Source organism: Mesoplodon mirus (genome assembly GCF_964341445.2).
Source record: "Mesoplodon mirus genome assembly, chromosome: 13".
Taxonomy (NCBI): Eukaryota; Metazoa; Chordata; class Mammalia; order Artiodactyla; family Ziphiidae; genus Mesoplodon; species Mesoplodon mirus.
The window spans coordinates 30,411,306-30,436,670 of NC_138989.1; the positions used below are offsets into that span (position 1 = coordinate 30,411,306).

General features: G+C 42.8%; 1 protein-coding gene across 2 annotated transcripts in view; it reads right to left on the reverse strand.

Moving 5' to 3' along the window:
• Positions 1 to 17,022: 17,022 nt before the first annotated feature.
• The window catches only part of RALBP1 (ralA binding protein 1), a 45,169-nt gene continuing 36,826 nt past the window's right edge, over positions 17,023 to 25,365 (reverse strand). For both annotated transcript variants that reach the window (XM_082641535.1, XM_082641534.1), the window contains exons 7-10: positions 24,754 to 24,861; positions 19,568 to 19,689; positions 19,204 to 19,327; positions 17,023 to 18,499 (exon numbers count right to left, since the gene is read on the reverse strand). In XM_082641535.1, the coding sequence (XP_082497661.1) occupies positions 18,293 to 18,499; positions 19,204 to 19,327; positions 19,568 to 19,689; positions 24,754 to 24,861 (561 nt within the window). In that variant the 3' untranslated portion in view covers positions 17,023 to 18,292. The remainder of the gene's footprint in view (positions 18,500 to 19,203; positions 19,328 to 19,567; positions 19,690 to 24,753; positions 24,862 to 25,365) is intronic.

A 25,365-nucleotide genomic window follows, 5' to 3' on the forward strand; every position in this document is an offset into this window, starting at 1 on the left:
CAGCCCGTGGGGGACCCTTGCACCCCTGCCCGGCACTAGGTGGGCCTCCTCCTGGTAGCACTACGTCCCAGGGAGTGGGTGCCAGGGCCCAGAGGGCGGGCCCGGTGTGTCGGGGATGCTCCCAGGAGGCGGGAGCAGCCGGTGTTAAATTGACCCCCTACAGGAAAAGCGCTGCGCCCTGGGCCCCGGACACCCGTGCTGCTTTCCTTGTGCAGTAACGTTTTCTGTGCAGGATTCCAGGAGTTGGAAGCAGTGAGCGACAGGGAGGAAAAGGTGGAGGCTCCCAGCAGCTCAGAGCCGAGCCCATGCCTCTTGGAAGGTGACGATCCTCTGACTGAAACCAGTTACAGAAGGTGAGCCTGGGAATAGACGTGAGTAAGCAGGACCTCGAGGTTTTCCGCGTTCGCCTTTATAAACGCATCAAGAGCAGGGTGTGTGGAGAGGGACAACGGGGCCCCGCGGAGGGCTGCTCCCGGGTGACCTGCCTGGGGCACAGCCCTGGGCTCATGTGTCTCCTCCCCACCAGAAGCTGGACTCTCAAATCCTCCACCAGAAACTCCCAAACTGGGTGTTTTGTGACCCCTTGAATATGAGTGTTTTGTCCTGGTGGAGGTTTGACCTTGAGAACATCTTGACTATTTGTAAACACAAAATACCAACTGCGATTCATTTTTGTTGAACTCCTTTTCTGCTGTGAACCCTACTGACCCAAGTTAATTCCTGGACCATTTTCATAGGGAACTAATGGACTAGTTTTAGTCTCATCTAACAGAAGTTATTTTCCTTAAAAATTCTTTTCCTAGAAACTTAACAAGTGATCAGATTTTAGTCCCCAGGACGTTTTATAGCACTGTTACAGTTTGATGTCTGACAAGTCTTACGGAGGGTATATTTGGCTGATTTAAATTTGGCAAGATTTGATGCAGAGTTTTTAGTCTGTACCCTAATCAGCTGTGTGTAGTGTTCATGAGCTGATGGTGGTTATTAATTGGATGCGAACATCTACTGGGCAGTGTCGTTAGATGTTCCATGAGGAAGCTGTGAGCAGCTCCTGGAGGCCTCTGAGGTGGGTGGCCTGCAGCCCCGTGGATGTCGCCACGCTGACTCAGAGAGGTGTCCCAGCCAAGAGCAGGCGGGCCTCCACTGTCAAAGATGCTGCAGCAAAGGACGTTGTAGGGACTGTTCCCCAGGAAGACGCCCAGGGGAGGGAGAGCAGGATGAGGCGGGGGACCTCTCACAGGGACACTGGGACCGTCTCACTGCAGGCGGGGCCGGGCCCGGAGGACGTTCCCAGGGCCTCAGGCAGAACAAGAACAGGAACAGTGGAGTGTGTATGTGTTTGTGTGCACCTGTCTTGGATGGTCCTCTATTCTGAGATTTTTCTGGGGTTTTGGTGTGTTTTGGTTTTCAAGTATCTCTAGTAAAGTGCCGGTGATTTAGGACAGGGCCGCTGCAATGTTGCTGTACGTTCAGTCTCCCTGGATCCCGTTAAAATGCACGTAATGACCCAGCAGGTCCGGGGTGGGGCCTGAGGCCTGTGCTCCTAACAGGAGCAGGGGGACATTGTTGATGACAAGGCCCTGGAAGACCCTGTGGGTGTGGGATCTTACCTTTTCCAGGTTAACACTCTCCATAAATTTGATGCATTAATTCCAACAGCACAGAATCAAAAAGGTTGTTGTCTGGCATTCAGTATTTGTACTCTATCTTCTCAGTTGCACGTCAGTGCTTTGTGCGTTCGGAGTCCGTGCCCACACGGAGACAGGAGGCCACGACCACAGCAGCTGTGCTGGCAGCACGGTGCTGAGTGGCAGGCGAGCCCAGAGCCCAGGGTTCCTAGGGCTGCTCTCCTGCGGGGGCCCCGCGGCCGAGAGGCACGGCAGGCACAGGGTGGCAGGATCAGGTGGCGGCCCCCCTGCTCCGTTTGGCTCGACATCTCATAGAGCTGCTTCCCTTGGTGCCCCAGTTCAGCCCACAGGTACCAGCAGCAGCCTGTGTGCATTTGCTTAGCGAGTGTCCCCACGATTTGACAGTCAAGGCCCAGAGCCAAACCTGGTCAGGTCTAATCCATCCTCCCCCAGGTCCACCCCACGTCGCCTACGTGTACTGTCTGTGGGTCGTGCACTTTGTCTTACGTTTACTACATTGGGTCACCTCCCACCTCTCTCAAGGAACAATAGCTCTGACCTGTACAGCACTTGGGGCCACTTTGACCTTTTGTACTACGTGTCATCAGCCCAGTTGTTAGTTGAGATACTATGGTAGGGTGGCCAGACTGAAAATAAACATACAGAAAAGGAGAGAAAAGCCAGGAAAAGAGTATGTTATTGAGGTTACTGCTTTAGGCAAAAGGGCTCAGGAAAAAAAAAACAAAAACAGGACACCCAATTAAGTATTAGACAACCTTATACTCAAATATTAGTCACTGTTGATCTGAAATTCAGCTGTAACAGGGTGTCTACTTTTACATGGTAACTTCCCAGTAAGGCCAACCTAAGTCAGCAGACTGAAGCCCGGGAGCAACACCTCTCCTCAGGAGACTCTGCCCCCAGGACGGTGGCCCTGAGGTAGCATGTGCCGTGGGCAACCCCACCTGATGGCGAAGCTAACGCTTCATCCAGAGAACTCACCATTCCTTCTGTACTACTGCGCCCAGTTTGAAGGCCAACATCAGATGGCATTGAGACAACCGTATTAGCAGTAAATGATATATTTTTTTATCCCCATGTGAGAAACGCAAGAATTTGGGGTGGGACCTCCTTCAGAAGGCTACAGACACCCCTCCCCCCAACCCCAAGAGCAGCTCTTCCTTTCTCCAGTTGTAACTGGGATGTGCAGCAGCTTCTTGCCTTTAGATGGACCTGGGACCCTCGGTTCAGATGAGCATCAGGCCTGTTTCTCCCCCCGCCCCCCAAATTCATCTGTTTTGACCCCATCGGAAGTTTGGGCCCAGGGGTCCTGCAGGCACCGCTTCATTCCCTCTCAGTCTCGGGGCTGTGCGGTGATGGTGCAGGCAGCCACCCCCAGGGGCTTTAAGCCTCAGTCTAGACTCTGGCCCCAAATGGAGCCCCACGTTACCACACCTAGACTACTTAATTAATTACCGTCTCAGCTCTCCTAGAAATGGAATCTTAAACCAGTCAGTTGGAAATCGCCTGCTCTGCACTAGTTGGGTCATCTGACTGATAGACCCCTGACATCTCCTAAAGGCAAATACAGGCACACCTCATTTTATTGTGCTTTGCAGAGACTGCTTTTTTTTTTTTTTTTAATAAACAAATTGAAGGTTTGTGGCAACCTTGAGTCAAGCAAGTCTATCGGTGGTGCCATTTTCCAAACAGCAATTATTTTTTAATTAAGGTATGTATATTGTTGTACACAAAACGCTATCACACACTTAATGGACTACAGTATAATGGAAACATAACTTTTATAAGCACTAGGAAACCAAAAAATTTGTGTTACTTGTTTTTTTGCGATATTCGCTTTATTGCGATGGTCTGGAACTGAACCCACAATGCCTGAGTTCTGTAACTTTGCAATAACTAACCCACTTTTTTGCCTAAGATAACTTCCTTGTTCCTGCTCCCTTTTGCCTTTCTTTGTACAGCTTCTTGGAACTCCTTTTATCTGCCAGATTGGATGCTGCCTGATTCTATTTTTGCTCAAATAAACTGTTACATTTTTTAATATGCCTCAGTTTATCTTTTAACAGTTCTCGTGTCAGAAGTGGGATCTGAAGGAGAACCCTGATGGCCCCAGGAGCAAGGAGCAACCAGGCGTAGGCACCCGCTGGGCCCTTGGGGCTTGCTGCCTTCTCAGGGCGCCTCTGGAGGTCATGAGGCCCTTCTCAAATCCTAGTTCTACAGCTTTTGCATCATGAGCTTTCAGACTTTCTTTGAACATTTCTTTTTCTGGACTGGGTTTGGAAATTGGCTGGAGTCAGACTAGGTGGAATTTAGAAACTGGACTGAGTCTGGGTTCAACTGGATCTGACTTGTAAACCAGACTGTGTCTGCAGTTGAACTGGGTCTGACTTCAGCTGTGCTGGGTCCATGAGGCCTCGGGTGAATAAAAGTTTAAGACTGAACAAGCAGGTTAGCCTTACCAAAGATAATCTTGAATTACAGTGGCTACAGAGGAGAACTTTTAATCTAGGTAAGTTTATCCATTTCTGAGGTGTCCTAGAGAAAAAGGGGCCTCAGCCAGGCACTCACTGTAAAGGGTGAGGGAAATTTCTCTCTCCTCCTCTGCAGTGTCTGGTGACCAGGAAGACACCCCCTGGGACACCCAGCTCACCCCAGCGCCTGCAGACGGGATCCTGGGAAAACTGGAGAAGCCGGTGAAGGGTGAGAATTCTACCAAAGTCAGCTCTGCCAGGTCTCCACTGCTGTGCCTGGTTGAGAGGAAGGTAAAAATGTCATGTTGTCACTCACTTTCCAAATTCAGACTAGCAGGCAAAAAATACTTGTTAGAGTTAAGTATTGATGGTGACACGTGACTGTGCTTTCAGGTACCCAGTGGTTGCTGATCCTTTCTCTCCCAGGGACAGCTATTGCCTTCTTGTTGTGTCCTGAGAACTTGGCTTAGTTACCGTCAGGTTGGAGGCCCCCAAAATATGGCCAGGCAGAAGTATGGGCTGCACCCCGTTTGCGGCCAGGGTCCTACAGACTGTCGCCAGCTCTCAGGGGATTGTCTAAAGCTTGCTTTCTTTACGGGTGGCTCTGCATCTTGGGTATCTTTTGCACCCTCATTGGGGATGCCACTTGCATTCATGGGGTTGTTCACTACTGCTGATAATATTCAGAGTTTGTCCTGGCTGAAACCTGACAAGATATTTGAAAGGATTTTTTTTTTTTTTTGAAAAGTAGCTCTATGGTCAGAAGTTGGCCAAATTGGAAGCTGATATTCAGAGCCTGACAGGAACTTCTTTTAGGCCTTCTGTCCAAAGCTGGAATGAAACTATATACCCAGAGGGAAAGAAAAACATTCTGAAGCCTTTGGAATATTTTAGTAAGTCCTTCTGCAAAGACACACAGCTCTAAATCTAGAACTTAGGAATCTTTTGATTTCCATCTTAGTTGACCTTCTCCCTGATATGAAGAAGCAAATGTAGTTGGCTAGGTGGGCAGCCCCTTGGTACCATTCAGGTTCCCACCCAATTCCTTGAAGACTTAAAAACAACTGTACTTGTCTTACGAACCGAGTCCTTACAAGAACAGTAATGCGGCTCTAGAAACAATCCAAAGCTCATCTGTGCTTTTTATCAATCCTCGAACCTCCCCTGTTCATCTCAAAAGGCTTGTAGGTGTCATAAAAGATCTGGATTTAGGGAGCAAAAGTCCTCCTTGGTGGAACATTCTTCTTCTGTGCCTTTTTTGGTGTAAGTACTCTGCCCGGCCTTCTCTATGCAATTCTCATCAGGGAAAAAGGAGAGAGGCTACTGAAAACGGGGGCTATGAAAAACCTTTAAAACTGTCACCAGATATTAGTGAAAAGTTGAAGCCATCTGAGCCAGTAAACTTATTCCATCTGCCAGAAATGCAATTTGGATCCAACTGTTCTTTTATAAACTAGTGAGTTTTGCATTATTATACCTGTCTTGTGGCTAAAATTTTATTTAATTGAAATATAGCTGATTTACAATTTTATGTTAAATACTGCTGTACAGCCAAGTGATTCAGTTACACGTATATATGTGTTCTTTTTTAAAATATTCTTTTCCATTATGGTTTATCACAGGATATTCAATATAGTTCCCTGTGCTGTACAGTAGGACCTGGTTCTTTATCCATCCTACCTCCCACTCCATCCCTCTCCCAACCCCCTCCCCCTTGGCAACAACTAGTCTGTTCTCTATGTCTGTGATTCTGTTTCATAGATAGGTTCATTTGTGTCATATTTTAGATTCCACATGTAAGTGATATCACAAGATATTTGTCTTTCTCTTTCTGACTTACTTCGCTTAGTATAATCTCTAGTTGCATCCATGTTGCTGCAAATGGCATTGTGTCATTCCTTTTTATGACTGAGTAATATTCCATTTGTGTGTATGTGTGTGTGTGTGTATACACACATGTATATACATATACATACCACATCTTCTTTATCCATTCATCTGTCAGTGGACACTTAGGTTGTTTCCATGTTTTGGCTATTGTGAACAGTGCTGCTGTGAACATAGGGGTGCATGTATCTTTCTGAATTACAGTTTTGTCCAAATATATGCCAGGAGTGGGATTGCTGGATCATATGGCAAATGGCAATTCTATTTTTAGTTTTCTGAGGAACCTGCATACTGTTTTCCATGGTGGCTGCACCAATTTACATTCCCACCAACAGTGCAGGAGGGTTCCCTTTTCTCCACACCTTCTCCAGCATTTGTTATTTGTAGACGTTTTTTTAATGATGGCTATTTTACTGGTGTAAGGTGGTACCTCATTATAGTTTTGATTTGCATTTCTCTGATAATTAGCAAAGTTGAATATCTTTTCATGTTCCTATTGGCCATCTTTACCTCTTTGGAGAAATGTCTATTTAGGTCTTTTGCCCATTTTTGGATAGGGTTGTTTTTTGTTGTTGCTGAATTATATGAGCTGTTTGTATATTTAGGAAATTAAGCCTTTGTTGGTTGCATCATTTGCAAATATTTTCTCCCATTCTGTAGGTTGTCTTTTCATTTTGTTTATGGTTTCCTTTGCTGTGCAAAAGCTTGTAAGTTTGATTAGGTCCCATTTGTTAATTTTTGTTTTTATTTCTATTCCCTTGGGAGACTGACCTAAGAAAACATTGGTACAATTTAAGTCGGAGAATGTTTGCCTATATTCTGTTCCAGGAGTTTTACGGTGTCATGTCTTTTATGTCTTTAATCAAGGCTAAAATTTAAAAACAAACACTACAAGACATCTGCCTGTGTCTGTCTGTATGTTTATGTCTGTGTGTATATGTGTCAGTTTTTTCTACCTCCAAATGGTATTACCAAAGTTAATTTGTAAAGAGTTCTATTTAATTGGCTTAAAGACAAACAAGTGTTATGTAAATCATGTATAGTCCCAGAAATATGGAAACTAACCCAAATGTTTTTCAGGTTCACCTGATGTAGGATAATCTTCAGTAAATAAAGGCTAGTTTAAGTTTGTTGGTTTAATTAAAACAGGCATGTCTTTAGAGTTATCAGCATAAACTATAATATTAATACTTTTACTCTACCTAGGTTTATAAAAAATCAAATAAGCTTATGTTATCTCTGTTACAGAATTTGTCAGCAAGAAAGATAACTTAAGATGATTAGCTGTTTAATGTCTCATGAAATTTTCATGACTAAACATTAATGTTAAGAACAAGTGAATTAAATAGATGTAACATAAAAAATTATAAACTTTTCAATAATTACACTTTATGGTATATCCACTTAAAAATAGTTTCCAAAATCTTTTTTGTAACTTGAAACCTTAAAGTTAACTTATCTCAGTATAAATGATGGATATTCATTGAATATCTAGGTCATTTCCAAATAAGATAAAATACTGAAACATTAATTACTGAACAAATGTTGATCTACTTTTGGCTTCCTTTTTATAGAGGAACTAAAGATATTTGGGTCTATTAGCAAACAAGTTTTGTGCCACGTTGGGAAATTTAATGAGGATATGTGCTTCTAGAAATTAGAAAATGTATTTATAAACTTGCCAATCAACAGAATGATAATGTAACAGTCCACAACTACTTACTTCTTAGTGTTCACTAGGAATTAAGGATTCTAAGGGTTAAGAATTCTAATCACTATAAGTCATTAAAACTACTCAAATAATATGGGTGAAAAGAAACTGTATGAAAAGTAGTAAGGCAAGTAAAATGATTGCTTCAGAATGAGAAAGGTAAAAATCCTAGGACAAAGCCTGAATGGAGAGCAGAAAGCTGTAGAATGTTCGTGGAAAAGGCATCTTGGGAAAGGAATTTTAGATGTCATCAAGCTGGCTATGTGTTTTTTGTTTTTTGTTTTTTTTTTTTTTCCGTATGCGGGCCTCTCACTGTTGTGGCCTTTCCCGTTGCGGAGCACAGGCTCTGGACGCGCAGGCTCAGCGGCCATGGCTCACGGGCCCAGCCGCTCCGTGGCATATGGGATCCTCCCAGACCGGGGAACGAACCCGCATCCCCTGCATCGGCAGGCGGACTCTCAACCACTGCGCCACCAGGGAGGCCCTGGCTATGTGTTTTTTTTTGTATTTTTTCTTAATGTCTTTTTGTTTTCTGGGGGCTTTTTTTAATTTTTTTTATTCAAACAAAAAGCCACAAAAATTATAATCATCCTCATCAGTTCACTCAGTCCCATGTAATTTTTTTTCATCTTAATCTTTTGTTAGCACTTTTATGAATTCATCAGTTTTCCATTAGAGTTCTGAAAATGCATATTCATTCAGTTCAGCAGTATAGTCAGTTACCAGAAACCTGTATTTTTCAGAGTCTTTTTGATGAATTCCTTGAAGATGAAACCCTTTTATAGAAACATTTTTGCAAAAGCATCAGAGTACACCCAGAACTGTCTGTAAATGACAAAAGACTTAAAAAATGGCCATGGTTAAAGATTTGATGAAAGTTCATAATAATGCAATTGACAAGAACATTTAGTTATTTCTGAGATATACATTTTAAAGTAATAACTAGAGTTATGACTTACAACATTATACCAGAACATAAAAGATTTTTAGAAACTTCATGTAATGTCTGAAACATTTATATTAACATATTTCCATACAAATAACCCAAAGAAAGTTTAGCATTGGTTGTTTTGTTTGTTTTTTTATACTGCAAGTCCTTATTAGTCATCAATTTTATACACATCAGTGTATACATGTCAATCCCAATCGCCGAATTCAGCACACCACCATCCCCACCCCACCGTGGTTTTCCCCCCTTGGTGTCCATACGTTTGTTCTCTACATCTGTGTCTCAACTTCTGCCCTGCAAACCGGTTCACCTGTACCATTTTTCTAGGTTCCACATACATGCATTAAATTACGATATTTGTTTCTCTCTTTCTGACTGACTTCACTCTGTATGACAGTCTTTAGATCCATCCACGTCTCAACAAATGACTCAATTTCGTACCTTTTTATGGATGAGTAATATTCCATTGTATATACGTACCACAACTTCTTTATTCATTCGCCTGTCAGTGGGCATTTAGGTTGCTTCCATGACCTGGCTGTTGTAAATAGTGCTGCAGTGAACATTGGGGTGCATGTGTCTTTTTGAATTATGGTTTTTTCTGGGTATATGCCCAGTAGTGGGATTGCTGCATCATATGGTAATTCTAGTTTTAGTTTTTTAAGGAACCTCCATACTGTTTGTTCTCCATAGTGGCTGTATCAATTTACATTCCCACCAACAGTGCAAGAGGGTTCCCTTATCTCCACACCCTCTCCAGCACTTGTTTGTAGATTTTCTGATGATGCCCATTCTAACTAGTGTGAGGTGATACCTCATTGTAGTTTCGATTTGCATTTCTCTAATAATTAGTGATGTTGAGCAGTTTTTCATGTGCCTCTTGGCCATCTGTATGTCTTCTTTGGAGAAATGTCTGTTTAGGTCTTCTGCCCATTTTTGGATTGGGTTGTCTGTTTCTTTAATATTGAGCTGCATGAGCTGTTTATATATTTTGGAGATTAATCCTTTGTCCGTTGATTCATTTGCAAATATTTTCTCCCATTCTGAGGGTTATCTTTTCATCTTGTTTATGGTTTCCTTTGCTGTGCAAAAGGTTTTAAGTTTCATTAGGTCCCATTTGTTTATTTTTGGTTTTATTTCCATTACTCTAGGAGGTGGGCCAAAAAGGATCTTGCTGTGATTTATGTCAAAGAGTGTTCTTCCTGTTTTCCTCTAAGAGTTTTATAGTGTCTGGTCTTACATTTAGGTCTCTAATCCATTTTGAGTTTTTGTGTATGGTGTTAGGGAGTGTTCTAATTTCATTCTTTTACAGGTAGCTGTCCAGTTTTCCCAGCACCACTTATTGAAGAGACTGTCATTTCTCCATTTTATATCTTTTGCCTCCTTTGTCATAGATTAGTTGACCATAGGTGTGTGGGTTTATCTCTGGGCTTTCTATCTTGTTCCATTGATCTATGTTTCTGTTTCTGTGCCAGTACCATATTGTCTTGATTACTGTAGCTTTGTAGTATAGTCTGATGTCAGGGAGTCTGATTCCTCCAGCTCTGTTTCTTTCCTTCAAGACTGCTTTGGCTGTTCGGGGTCTTTTGTGTCTCCATACAAAGTCTAAGATGTTTTTTTCTAGTTCTGTAAAGAATGCCATTGGTAATTTGATAGGGATTGCATTGAATCTGTAGATTGCTTTGGGTAGTATATTTTCACAATATTGATTCTTCCAATCCAAGAACATGGTTTATCTCTCCATCTGTTGGTATCATCTTTAATTTCTTTCATCAGTGTCTTATAGTTTTCTGCATACAGTTCTTTTGTCTCCCTAGGTAGGTTTTTTCCTAGGTATTTTATTCTTTTTGTTGCAATGGTAAATGGGAGTGTTTCCTTAATTTGTCTTTCAGATTTTTCATCATTAGTGTATAGGAATGCAAGATATTTCTGTGCATTAATTTTGTATCCTGCTACTTTACCAAATTCATTGATTAGCTCTAGTAGTTTTCTGGTGGCATTTTTAGGATTTTCTATGTATAGTATCATGTCATCTGCAAACAGTGACAGTTTTACTTCTTCTTTTCCAATTTGTATTCCTTTTATTTCTTTTTCTTCTCTGATTGCCGTGGCTAGGACTTCCAAAACTATGTTGAAATAATAGTGGTGAGAGTGGACATGCTTGTCTTGTTCCTGATCTTAAGAGGAAATGCTTTCAGTTTTTCACCATTGAAAATGATGTTTGCTGTGGGTTTGTCATATATGGCCTTTATTGTGTTGAGGTATGTTCCCTCTATGCCCACTTTCTGGAGAGTTTTTATCATAAATGGGTGTTGAATTTTGTCCAAAGCTTTTTATGCATCTATTGAGATGATCATATGGTTTTTATTCTTCAATTTGTTAATATGGTGTATCACATTGATTGATTTGTGTATATTGAAGAATCCTTGCATTCCTGGGATAAATCCCACTTGATCACGGTGTATGATCCTTTTAATGTGTTGTTGGATTCTGTTTGCTAGTATTTTGTTGAGGATTTTTGCATCTATATTCATCAGTGATATTCTGTAATTTTCTTTTTTTGTAGTATCTTTGTCTGGTTTTGGTATCAGGGTGATGGTGGCCTCATAGAATGAGTTTGGGAGTGTTCCTTCCTCTGCAATTTTTTGGAAGAGTTTGAGAAGGATGGGTGTTAGCTCTTCTCTAAATGTTTGATAGAATTCACCTGTGAAGCCATCTTGTCCTAGGCTTTTGTTTGTTGTAAGATTTTTAATCACAGTTTCAATTTCATTACTTGTGATTGGTCTGTTCATATTTTCTATTTCTTCCTGGTTCAGTCTGGGAAGGTTATACCTTTCTAAGAATTTGTCCATTTCTTCCAGGTTGTCCATTTTATTGGCATAGCGTTGCTTGTAGTAGTCTCTTAGGATGCTTTTTAGTTCTGCGGTGTCTGTTGTAACTTCTTTTTCATTTGTAATTTTATTGAGTCCTCTTCCTCTTTTTCTTGATGAGTCTGGCTAATGGTTTATCAATTTTGTTTATCTTCTTAAAGAACCAGCTTTTAGTTTTATTGATCTTTGATGTTGTTTTCTTTGTTTCTATTTCATTTATTTCTGCTCTGGTCTTTTTTATTTCTGCTTCATTGTTTCTGCATTGTTTCATTTATTTCTGCTCTGGTCTCTGCTAACTTTGCTGCATCCCATAGGTTTTGGATCATCGTGTTTTCATTGTCATTTGTCTCTAGGTATTTTTTGATTTCCTCTTTGGTTTCTTCAGTGATCTCTTGGTTATTTAGTAAAGTATTGTTTGGCCTCCATGTGTTTGTGTTTTTTATGTTTTTTCCCATAATTCATTTCTATTCTCATAATGTTGTGGTCAGAAAAGATGCTTGATATGATTTCAATTTTCTTAAATTTACTGAGGCTTGATTTGTGACCCAAGATGTGATCTATCCTGGAGAATGTTCCGTGCACACTTGAGAAGAAAGTGTAATCTGCTGTTTTTGGATGGAGTGTCCTATAAATATCAATTAAATCTATCTGGTCTGTTGTGTCATTTAAAGCTTCTGTTTCCTTATTTATTTTCATTTTGGATGATCTGTGCATTGGTGTTAAGTGAGGTGTTAAAGTCCCTCACTATTATTGTGTTACTGTCGATCTCCTCTTTTACAGCTGTTAGCAGTTGCCTTATGTATTGAGGTGCTCCTGTGTTGGGTACATATATATTTATAATTGTTATATCTTCTTGGATTGATCTCTTGATCATTATGTAGTGTCCTTCCTTGTCTCTTATACCATTCTTTATTTTAAAGTCTATTTTATCTGAGTATTGCTACTCCAGCTTTCTTTTGATTTCCATTTGCATGGAATATCTTTTTCCATCCCCTCACTTTCATTCTTATGTGTCCCTAGGTCTGAAGTGGGTCTCTTGTAGACAGCATATATATGGGTCTTGTGTTTGTATCCATTCAGCAAGCCTGTGCCTTTTGGTTGGAGCATTCAATCCATTCACGTTTAAGGTAATTATTGATACATATGTTCCTGTGACCATTTTCTTAATTGTTTGGGGGTTGTTTTTGTAGGTCCTTTTCTACTCTTGTGTTTCCCACTTAGAGAAGTTCCTTTAGCATTTGTTGTAGAGCTGGTTTGGTGGTGCTGAATTCTCTTAGCTTTTGCTTGTATGGAAAGCTTTTGATTTCTCCATTGAATCTGAATGAGATCCTTGCTGGGTAGAGTAATCTTGGTTTGGTTGTAGTTTCTTCCCTTTCATCACTTTAAGTATATCATGCCACTCCCTTCTGGCTTGTAGAGTTTCTGCTGAGAAATCAGCTGTTAACCTTATAGGAGTTCCCTTGTATGTTATTTTTCATTTTTCCCTTGCTGCTTTCAATAATTTTTAATTTTTGCCAATTTGATTACTATGTGTCTCGGTGTGTTTCTCCTTGGGTTTATCCTGTATGGGACTCTCTGCACTTTCCGGACTTGGGTGGCTATTTCCTCTCTCATGTTAGGGAAGTTTTCGACTATAATCTCTTCAGATATTTTCTCGGGTCCTTTCTCTCTCTTTTCTCCTTCTGGGACCCCTAGAATGCGAATGTTGTTGCATTTACTGTTGTCCCAGAGGTCCCTTAGGCTGTCTTCATTTCTTTTCATTCCTTTTTCTTTATTCTGTTCCACAGCAGTGAATTCCACCATTCTGTCTTCCAGGTCACTTAGCCATTCTTCTGCCTCAGTTATTCTGCTATTGATTCCTTCTAGTGTAGTTTTCATTTCAGTTATTGTGTTGTTCATCTCTGTTTGATCTTTAATTCTTCTAGATCTTTGTTAAATATTTCTTGCATCGTCTCGATCTTTGCCTCTATTCTTTTTCCGAGGTCCTGGATCATCTTCACTATCATTATTCTGAATTCTTTTTCTGGAAGGTAGCCTATCTCCACTTCATTTAGTTGTTTTTCTGCGGTTTTATCTTGTTCCTTCATCTGGTACATAGCCCTCTGCCTTTTCATCTTGTCTGTCTTTCTGTGAGTGTGTTTTTTTTCCCACAGGCTGCAGGATTTGGCTATGTTTTTTAAAAAATAAGTTTTATCATCAAAATACACAGGTGCAAAATTAGAATTTGATTTTTCCCTCTTAAAAAGACAAAGTTCTCTTCGATTATTGGTCTGCTCTTTAAAGAACTAGTTTTTGTTTGTTTGTTTTACCTTTTAATTAATCTGCCTGGACAGCCAAAATTTTGTACGTTACCAAAATAACTGACTCTGCTTCATGTTGTCTTTATCAGGTCTTTTCTTACTTAACAAAACCCAGTCTTCTCAACATAAGGAGCACTAACTTTTGTTTACCTTCTCTATTTGCATTTAATATCTGGTACTGTCACTTTGGTGCATTATTATATCATAATGATTTGTGATCCTATTTAATCAAATGTTTGATCCTTTGACATTCTCTTAAAATCAAATTACTAAATAAGAGTCTTTTTGACCTCATAGCAAACTTTGAGGTTTCCCAGAGGGCTCCTGGAAAATCTCAAAGGATTTGCCTCTCACCTTGTGAAACATAGATGTCAGATTACATTTTTAAGTCTTTTGTCATTTACAGACAGTTACTGTTTTACTCAGATGCTTTTGCAGAAGTGAGACTCACAGAAAGGACCCTATTGAGGACTCTTGACCACTGACACCGCTGCCAAATTACAGGGTGTTGAACCTCGGGTATTCCACAGCTGAAAAAGACTCCACCGGACATCTGGCCCCGTGCAAACGCTGGAGACCTCAAATCAAACCGACCAGGAAGAGGAGCAGCTGACATCAAGGTAGGATGCTTCCTCCCAAGATGTCAGATCAAAAGGTTTGAGAACCTTTCTTTCCACATTTCTTTCCATTCCTTCTTCCCTCCCTGACCATCCTTTTCCTAACTCCTACCCCATGAAGGCCCTTCTGATTCTTCTGTTCACCTTTTGCTTTGCTCTGGCCTGGAAAGAGAATGCCATTGTCTCAGGCCATCGCCAAGCTGGGTGATCGGACCTCCAAGTAACTGCTGGACTTGCCAAGAGGCTGATGATCAGGTAGTTCTGTCCATCACAAACTTCGCCCTGATTCCCAAAGTGACAGTTTCTCTGGAACAAACTCAGCCTTCTCTCTATCATATCAGGACCCTGGGTCCACTTCCCCATCTCTGGTTAGCAACCCCAAACCCAGGGAATATTGCATCCAGGCTAAAGAAGGGACACGAGACAAGGGTAACCAGAACAAAACCACAAGGGTAACCAGAACAAAACCACCTGTGCAGCCCGCGGATCCTAAAATTTTACTGGCCTCCCTGGCTGTCACCTTTCCACTCCTGAGCCACAGACTCAAGCCAAAATTACCAGAAGGCATTCATGATTCAAAATTCACTTCCCTCAGCAAATCTCCACTCTCTTGGCTAGGAGAAAGTGCAAGTGAGGCTATGATCAGGGACCTCTCCATAACTCTCAAGGATACCGCAGAATCTGCTGCTAAAGCAAGAGCTGCCCAGCAAAATATCCCCAGACTCTCTGGCCAAAGTTGTTCTTGATAATAGGATAGCTCGTGGTTACCTTTTAGCTGAGCAATGAGGTTATCTGTGCTGTGGCCAACACCACCTGCTGCACCTGGATTGACACTTCTGGGGAAGTGGAAATTCAGCTCCATAAGATCACTGAACAAGCCACATGGCTGAAGAAACTGATTCCTTCAATAGGCTCTTTCTTTGACTCACTTGACTTTGATTGCTTAGGGTCTTGGGGACCCCAGACATGGGATGATACTGCTTGGAATAATCACAGTAGCCACGCTGGCGCACTGGATTCTCTCAAAAGTGTTCAGTGCATGTTTGCAGCCACTAACCACCGAGCAAATGATCTCCCTAAGACTGGAACGTCAGAAAAGGAACAAAAAGAACAACCAGCTTAAAGAATGTGAACCCACATGGATGAAGCAAAAGCTGTGAGAGCTCCAGAGCAGTAGCTGGGAGTAGGGCCAATGCCTGAAATCTTGATCACAATTCTCAGGCTGAGAGTCTGATTAAAAGGGGAGAATTGTTAAAAGACAAAATAGTGGGCCCAAAGTGGAGTCCCCTAAACCAACAGCCCCCAATGTTTGTGGCACCAGGGACCGGTTTCATGGAAGACAATTTTTCCATGGGGGTGTGGGGCAGCAGTTTTGGGATGATTTAAAAGCATTACATTATTATTACATTGTAAAATATAATGAAATAATCATACAACTCACCATAATGCTGAATCAGTGGGAGCCCTGAGCTTGTTTTCACTTGCCACTCACTGATAGGGTCTTGATATGAATCTGTGAGCAATTAATTTATTATGGTCTCTGTGCAGTGAAACCTCTCTGCTAATGATAATCTGTATTTGCAGCCGCTCCCCAGACCTAGCATCACCGCCTCAGCTCCACCTCAGATCATCAGGCATTGATTCTCATAAGGAGCCGTACCCTAGATCCCTCACATGTGCAGTTCACAGAAGGGTTCACACTCCTTTGAGAATCTAATGCCACCGCTGATCTGACAGGAGGTGCAGCTCAGGCAGTAATGCGAGTGATGGGGAGTGCCTGTAAATACAGATGAGCTTCGCTTGCCTGCCGTTCATCTCCTGCTGTGCGTCCCAGTTCCTAGGTCTATGGCCCGGGGTTGGGGACCCCTGCCCTAAACGAAGCCCCCATGTCACCAAACTAAGACTAAATCATAGTTTTTGCTTCCCCAGAACTGGAACCTGAAACTGTCAACCGGGAGTCGCGTGATCAGCACCAGGCAGTGATCTGCCTGACCTCTGCCATCCCCTACAGGAAAGTGACCTGGCCATGACCAACCTTTCTGCCAAATCAGGCCAGCTGACCTGTGCATCGGCTGGAAGGACAGAGCTCACCTCCCACCGGAACCAGGGCATTGCTCACAGAAGCAGCTGCAGATCCAGGCCAGCTCAGCACAAGCCAGTGTGGAAGAGGAGGAGGATGGCGGCAAAGCCTGCTGACCAGCAAGTGGGCGTTGACTCTGCCGAGGTGAGGGATGCAATGTGAGTTGACACACAAGGTTCTGTGCGCTACTGGACCTTGAATGAATATCAAACCAACTCCTTGCCAGCTACAGGCCACTGAGTTATTTCAAAGAAAGAACAGGTATGAAAAATGGAATTTTTTTTTTCCTCAAATGGCTGTTGAATTTATTTGCTTGATCAATGATGGTCCTGGCAAAAATTAGTTAACACTGAGACAACTGTGATGAAATACTAATTTTAAAAATTCATGACACTGTGATAGAAATTAGAGTTTAAACATAAAAGAATCCCTTCAATATTGCCAGCAAATATAAAATGAATGTAACATGACCGACAGGACGGCAAGAAGGCTTTTTATACACTTATATTTGACACCTGACCGTATTTTCAGTCACCGTAATATCTTCTCTCCGGATTTAAAAAAATAGTATGCTGATTTCTATAACAAAGCTTTTTTCGTACAAAAATCAAATAATGGCCAACAAGTCACAACAGTGCAATAGGTAGAGAATAAAAAACCGCATTAAACAGGTGCTGAAAATAAATACTAACCAGGAGGAGAGGACAGAGCCCTCGGGGGCAGGGGGTGTTTCCATCACCTTGAGTGTGTGGGGTTTGTCTTCACAGCCGTGAGAGCCGACAACCTCGTGAAGCCACTGACTCGGACACAGCGGGACTGGACCACGTGCCTACGAGCCGGCCTCCCAGACACCTCGGGTTGCCAGAGACGTGGTGGGTTCAGGACTATGGCTGACCCCAGAGGAAAGCCATCTATCACTCAGCCTGGTCAACTGGGCACCCAGCAGCAGTTCACCCAGCCCCTGTGGACACTGACATCTGAAATCATGTGTAAGAGCATAGCTACCCATCCATATGGCTTATTCAGGCAAAGAGATGCTTACATTCTAGCCCAAGCAAGCAACCCACAACGTTATGTTCTAGTGGCAGGTTGGAGAAACAAATCCTCTGTGTGGATGACCCAGGTCTGGGCAGCCACTCCCACGACCCAGCGACAAGCATCTGCTGACCCCAGGCGGCAGGAGCCGGGCGGCTGTGGTGACCCTGGCCGGCAGGCAGGCTCCGGGGCAGCTGTGTCTGTGGCTGCACAGGCCGCTGTAGTGACTTGGGCCCGGGGTGTGGGACAGGGAAGGTCACCCCCGTGAGAGCCACTCAGGCCAGTCGGGAAATGTGAGGCGGCTCCCAGGACAGAATCTGCACCGCGGAGGCATGAAGGCACAGGCGAGAATGGCGGGCAGCAGAGACCCTGGAAGGGGACACGGCACGGGCAGGAGTGGGGCTGCCTTGTTTGGTTCCCCCTTGAACGAGAGAAAAATCCTGATTCTGCCGTAATAAAAAGGAAAGAAAGACGATTTTTGGTTTAAAAAGAAGCCACTCAAGGGTTAAAAGTTATTTTAAGTTACAAAGGAAATTAATCTTCAAAGAAGCTGACACTAGCTGGAAACTCATCTGTGCCCAACAAGCCCACACCGCGTGCTGCTCCGTCCTCCTGTCACCTGCGCTGAGCACTGCCCACGTGGAGGAGGCGTCTTTACAGTGGGGACAGTGGAGGCAGCGCTGATGGGGCTCCAGGCCGCTGCTCCGGGCAGGCAGGTGGTGCTCAGATGGACGTTTCCTTCCTGTCCCTGCCGGGTGAAGGCCGGGGCTGCTCCTTGCCACCCGGGGGCAGCTCCCTGGCGACGGGCTCGGGCTCGGCCTGGGGCTCAGGCCGGGCGCGCTGCAGCTGGAGCAGGCGGAGCTGCACCCGCAGCTCGATGATGGCCTCACGCTCCTCATGAATTGCCTGGTTCAGGTGGTTGTTCTTGATCTTGAGGGACAGGGACAACAGTGCTCATGTCAGCAAGAAGGCTGCAGGACGACAACTCCCGCTGACCACAGCAACCTGGCGCCACACCGGAGCTACCCGCCCTCAGTCAGCGAAGTCCAGGTGACGCCCCCGCCCCACAGACCTCCCTCCTCCTGCAGGGGCGGCTGCTCAGCCCCGCTTGCTCGGCGCCCTTCCCGGGGCCCATCCCTTCCTTTCCTGCCCACTCCGAGCGGCCCTGTGCCGACCCGGGGGGCAGCCGCCCTTGATCAGATCGGGGGCTGTTCCCTTCATTGCAGCAGCCTGACCTACAGCCCAAGTGCTGAAGTTCTGGAGGACCGTTTTCCTACTCAGCATGTTCGTATGCTCTGTAAAATGCTGAGCAGGACAAGGTGCTGCCAGCTGGCCCGTCTCCCACAGCCCCCTGGCCTCGGCCCGCGGCTCTGGGGAGAGGACTCCCGAGCTGGGATCCGGTGTGGAATTGCTGGTCTGTCCCGGCACCTGCCTGAGGGAGGGGAAGCCGCCCACGGCCCTCGGGCTCCTCTGTGAGGAGGGGAGGGCGAGAAGGGAGACTCTGGTCAGCGTGCTGCCGGCTCCCCGCGCCCTCCTCGGCCTGCCCGTCGGTCACTGAGGGCAAGCAGAACACATCTGCCGGGAGCCCCGCGCTTGCCACGACCTCAGTGCAGCCTCGGGTCCCCCGCGCCCACCTCCAGCTCCTCGTTCTGCCGCTGCAGGTCCTGCAGGATGAGCTGCAGCTCGTCCTCGTCCTCGCTCTCACTCTCACTCTCCGATGAGTACTCCTCGGTCTCGCTGCGGCCGTGCTGCTGGCGGCTGCGCAGGGGCGGGGACAGGGCGGGAAGTGCGTTACCGGCCAGCAGAGACAGGCCCGTCGTCTGCCTCTAGACTGACCAGCTTTCCGTGGCTGCACTCGATACCGCACCGTCCTTAAGACTTAATAAAGAAGAAACTGAAGGGTCACTCTGACGCCTCCGCACGGAAGGCTGAGCGCGGGCCACCTGTGCTCATGCGGCAGTCGGCATCCCTGGAAACCAGCCCACGGCTCTCCCTCACCTCTGGATCTCGGCGATCTCCGCTCGGAGGCGTTCCATCTCTTCTTTCTCTGAGGCGATCTGTCGGCGCAGGAACTGCTCCATGGCCAGGAGCTCCTCCTGTTCAGTCAGGATCTCATTCTCCTAAATAATGACCACTGGTGAACACCTTGAAGAGTCTGAGTCTAGGAAATTTCACTCTTTTGGGGTATCCTGTCACCCTGAATTGTTTCGCCCCATACACTAACAAACACACAAGTTATGGGAAAGCTTGTTGTACTGCACACCCAAAAAATACCCCATTTCCCTAATGTCAAGAAAAGGCTTCTTTGAGAAAAGGTAGACTAAGTTGTTTGGGAGCAATGACTAGATTTTTCTCCAGACATAAAACGCCACTTAGGAATCCTTCTTTTGCAAAGGCTCTGCATGCCGCCAGCACACTGGGCACAAAGCAAAGTTCAAGTGACTCCGTGTGTTTTTGCTTCCCAGTCCTTTCTGAATGCCTACCCACCGAGAGAATCTATTTTAGGGCCATGGTGGGCTTTGACAGTGTCACTAGGAAAGAAGGACCCAGGAGATGAGCAGCTGGTATCAGCATCACCTGAAAGTAGATCTAGTGATGGAAAGATGTTCACAGAAGAAATCTTTTTTCCTCACCACAAGCCACCATCCTCCACAACCCATGTCCCCAGAGATAATATTTAAAAAACAGTAAATATTCTCCTTTAACAGAATATGCATTTCTAAAACTGATTAGCTCACCTAAGGGGATAAATCCCTATCTGCCCAAGATCTAGCTAGCCCTTTCAACCTACTGAAAAGAACCAAAGCAGACAAAACTTAGGAGGTAACAGAGATGGAAGGCTACAGAAATGAGCTGGAGGCAGCAAAGGTCTACAGCACTGTTTTCCAAACTAACAGGTAGTGAGAGGATAAGAACCTGTGATCAAACGTGAAAGATGCTAGGGTCAAGTTCTAAAGTCAGCTACCCAAAGCCTCCCATGTGCATAAAGAGTCTCTCTCGGAGATGTGATATACATATTCCCCAGGTGTTTCCAAACGCCTGGAATACAGTAGATACTCAAGAGCTGTTTGCCAAATCGATTAATGAATAATCAAACAATTCACCTCCAGCAATTAACTTTCACCTGCAAGGAATAAAATATCTAAAAGGTGTTATTAGCAACAACTATCAGCTAAAATCTGTTACATTTCAAGGATCTCAAACTTTGTGACATCAGGAAGAACAAATTTTAAAATACTGAAGTCCAATCTCATTAATATGGAACAACTACACTAATTTGTAAGTTAGGAGAAATACCTATAACTCAAGACCTGTGTGTGAGTGAAATGAGATGAAATAAAACATCTAGAACAGTTTCCAGTAAGAAGCAATCACTCAGTACAAAAGCTGGTTTCTTCCTCCAGCTGAACATTTACGCAAACACCACATAAAGGTAGGGCCAAATACAACAAGTAAACCCCTCTAAAACCTCTAAATCTTCTTATAAGTTTGGTTAAAAGATTCATACCTCTGTAGTTGAGCTTCTCAAATTATAATATAAAATGACCATCAGCAGTCTGGCAACACACTCCTGAACAACCAATGGGTCAAAGAAGAAATCAAATATTATCTTGAGGCAAATGCAAATGGAAGCACAACATACCAAAACTTAAGGGACGCAGAAAGAGCAGTTTGGAGAGGGAAGTTTATAGTGCCAAATGCCTACACTAAGAAAAAAGATTTCAAACAGTGTATATACCTCAAGGAACTAGAGAAAGAACAAACTAAACCTAAAATTAGCAAAAAGAAGAAAATACTAAAATCAGAGCAAAAATAAATGGAGACGAGAAAAGCAATACCAAAGGTCAATGAAATGAAGAATTGGTTTTTTAGAAGATAAACAAAATTGACAAACCTTTACCTAGATTTAGAGGGGACTTAAATAAAATTATAAATGAAAGAGGAAACATTACAACTGATACCACAGAAATACAAAGAATAAGATACTACTATGATGCCAACAAACTAGATAACCTAGAAAAAATGGGTAAGTTTTTGTTGTTGTTTTGATTCCCTCTGTTTGCCATTTCTTCCTGGGTAAGTTCTTAGAGGCATTAAAACCCACCAAGACTGAATCATGAAGAAATAGAAAATCTGAACAGACCAATAACGAGTAAAAAGATTGACCCAGTAGTCAAAAACCTCACAACCAAGAAAAGAGCAGAACCAGATAGCTTCATGGGTGAATTCTAACAAACATTTAAAGAAGAATTAACACCAATCCTTCTCAAGCTCTTCTGGAAAATTGAAGAGGCAGGAACACTCCCAAACACATTTTACGAGGCCAGCATCACCCTCGTGCCACAGCCAGATTACAGACACCACAAGAAAAGAAAGAGGCCACTATCCCTGATGCACACACATGCAAAAGTCCTCAAAAAACATGCTAACAAACCAAATTCAACAATACATTAAAAAGATCATACACCATGATCAGGTGGGATTTATCTCTGGGATACAAGGATGGTTCAACATAACACAAACCAATAATGTGATACACCACATTAACAAAATGAGGGATAAAAATTGTATTATCACAGAAGATTCAAAAAAGCATTTGACAAGATTCAACATCCTTTCATAATAAAAACTCTCAACAAAGTGAGTATAGAAGGAACATACACAGTGACATGATATGCTCATATGACAGGCCCACAAATAACATTATACCCCAGTGAAAGGCTGAAAGCATTTCTTCTAAGATCAGAAAAAAGACAAGATGCCCATTCTGTTCAATATAGTACTGAAGTCCTAGCCAGAGTAATTAAACAAGACATAAAAGGTATCCAAACTGTAAAGAATTAAAATTGACTGTTTGCAGATGACATGATCTTATACACAGAAAACCATAAAGATTCCACCAAATAAGTGTCAGAACTAATAAACAAATTTAATAAAGTTGCAGAATACAAAATCAACATACAAAAATCAGTTGCTTTTCTATATGCTAACAACCATCTGAAAAAGAAATTAAGAAAACAATTCCATTTACAATAGCATTAAAAAAAGGCAATAAATTTAGATATCCCATGTTCATGGATTGGAGGAAATAATGTTAAAATTTCCATACTACCAAAGTGAGCTACGGATTCATTGGAATCTCTATCAAAATTCCAATGGAGTTTCTCACAGAAATAGAAAAAACAATCCTATAATTCACACAGAACCACAAAAGACTGTAATAAATAGCCAAAGAGCAATCTCTCTCTCTCTCCCCCTTTTTTTTAGCCAAAGCAATCTTAAATGAGATGAACAAAGTTAGAGGCATCATCCTACAATCAAAACAGTGTGGTACTGGCATAAAAAAACAGACATATACACCAATGGGGCAGAACCGAGTCCAGAAATAAATCCACACAGTTGTGGTCAATTGATCTTTGACAAGGATGCTCCTACACAATGGAGAAAGGACAGGCTCTTTAATAAATGGTGTTGAGAAACCGGTTTTCCACATGCAAAAGAGTGAAAATGAACCCTTACCTTATCTCACTCCATACACAGTAATCCCCTCAAAATGGAGTAAAAACTTAAATATAAGACCTGAAACCATAAAACTATTAGAAGAAAACATAGGGAGAAAGTTTCTTGGCATTGAGTCTGAGCAATAATTTTTTAGATATGACCCCAAAAGCACAAATATACAATAGACAAATGGGACTGCATCAGACTAGAAAGCTTCCACATAGCAAAGGGAACAAAGGAGTGAAGAGATAACCTATGGAATGAGAGAAAATATTTGCAAACCCTACATCTGATAAGGAGTTAACGTACATATAAAGAACTCAAACAACTCAACAGTAAGAAAACAAACAACCCAATTAAAAAATGGGCAAAGGACCTAAATAAACATTTCTCAAAAGACATACAAATGGCCAGATATATGAAAAAATGCCCAGTGTCACTGATCATCAGGGAAAAGCAAATCAAAACCACAATGAGATAACACCTTCCACCTGTCAGAATGGCTTTTATCAAAAAACAAAAGATAACAAATGCTGGCGAGGATGTGGAGCAAGGAAACCCTTGTTCTGTTTTAGTAGGAAGGTAAATTGATGCAGCCACTATGGAAAACAGTATGGAGGTTCCTCAAAAAATACAAAATAGAACTATCACATGATCTAGCAATCCCACTTCTGGATATATACCCAAAGTAAATGAAAACAGGATATTGAAGAAATATCTGCACCCCCATGCTCACTGCAGCATTATTCACAATAATCAAAATATGAAAACCACCAAATGGTCAATGGATCAATGAATAAGGATGTGATATATATATATTTATAATACACATGTATACACACACACACACACACACACACATATATAAAAATATATAAAAAACATATAGGGACTTCCCTGGTGGTCCAGCGGTTAAGAATCCGTCTCGCAATGTTGGGGATGCCGGTTTGATCCCTGGTTGGGGAACTGAGATCCCACATGCCACAGGGCAACTAAGCCCATGCGCCATAACTAGAGAGAAGCCCGCGCATGCACTGCAACAAAGCGAACAGCCCAAGCACCGCAATGAAAGATCCCACGTGCCACAACTAAGACCCGACACAGCCAAAAACACAAATAAATATTTAAAAAATAAAACGTAAACACATACATATAAATACACACACCATGAATATTAATCAGACATAAGGCAATCCTGCCATTTAATACAGCATAGATCAACCTGGAGGACATTAGGCTAAGTGAAATAGGCCAGACAGAAAAAGACAAATACTGTATGATCTCACTCATTTGTGGAATCTAAGAAAAAGTTGAGTTCACAGAAGCAGAGTGTCGAACAGTGGTTACCAAGGGCTGGAGGGTGGGGAAAATAGGGAGGTATTGGTCAAAAAATACCAAGTTGCACTTAATGTTGAATGTCTAAGTCTAGAGATCTAATGATGATGATGAGAGTTAATGATACTGTACTGAATACTGGAAATATACTACGAGAGTAGACTTCAGGTGCTCTCATCACAAAAGAAAGGTAACTGTGTGAGAGGATAATGTTAATTAGTTTGATTGCAGTAATCATTTCACTATGTAGAGGTGTATCAAATCATCATGTTGTACACCTTAAATATATACAATTTTTATTTTTTAAAAAAGAATCTTACAAAATAGAGAAAAAGAGTTTAGCTTACCTGGGCAAGAAGAATATTTATGACTTCTTCATTTTCATTCATTTCTTCTTTGGAAACATCCTCCTTTGAAAGACTGGCTATCTCTTGTGCAATCTTGGTTTCACACTCCTGTCAAGTGAGAGAAATGAAAAGCACTGGTCAGCCTACTGTTAACACATTCAACAAATTCACACCATCACCAGTCCAGAAGTTTCCTTCTCACCTCCTAGAACTGAAAAAATAAGAGTGACACAGCCAGCTGAACCATCTGGACATATGGGCATCTGCTAACTGGGCTTTGAAAATAATGTGTGGATCTCAGTCTGTGGCTGCACTGGAAGAAAAATGTTCAATTTTAATGTGCTCACCATTTCTGGAACCCTCCCACATAAATTACCTTCTGTAATTCTTTTTTTTTGGAGGGGGTTGATTTTAAGCATACAGTTCAACTGGTTTTGACAACTGTATACAGTCAAGTAACCACCATCACAATCACGACACTGAACATCTCCATCACCACGAAGTGCCCTTGGGCTCTTCCACCATCTGCTGCCCCTGGCAACCACTAACCTGCTTTCCACTGCTCTGGTTTTGTCTTTTCTTATGTTTCATATAAACTGAATTAATCAGTAA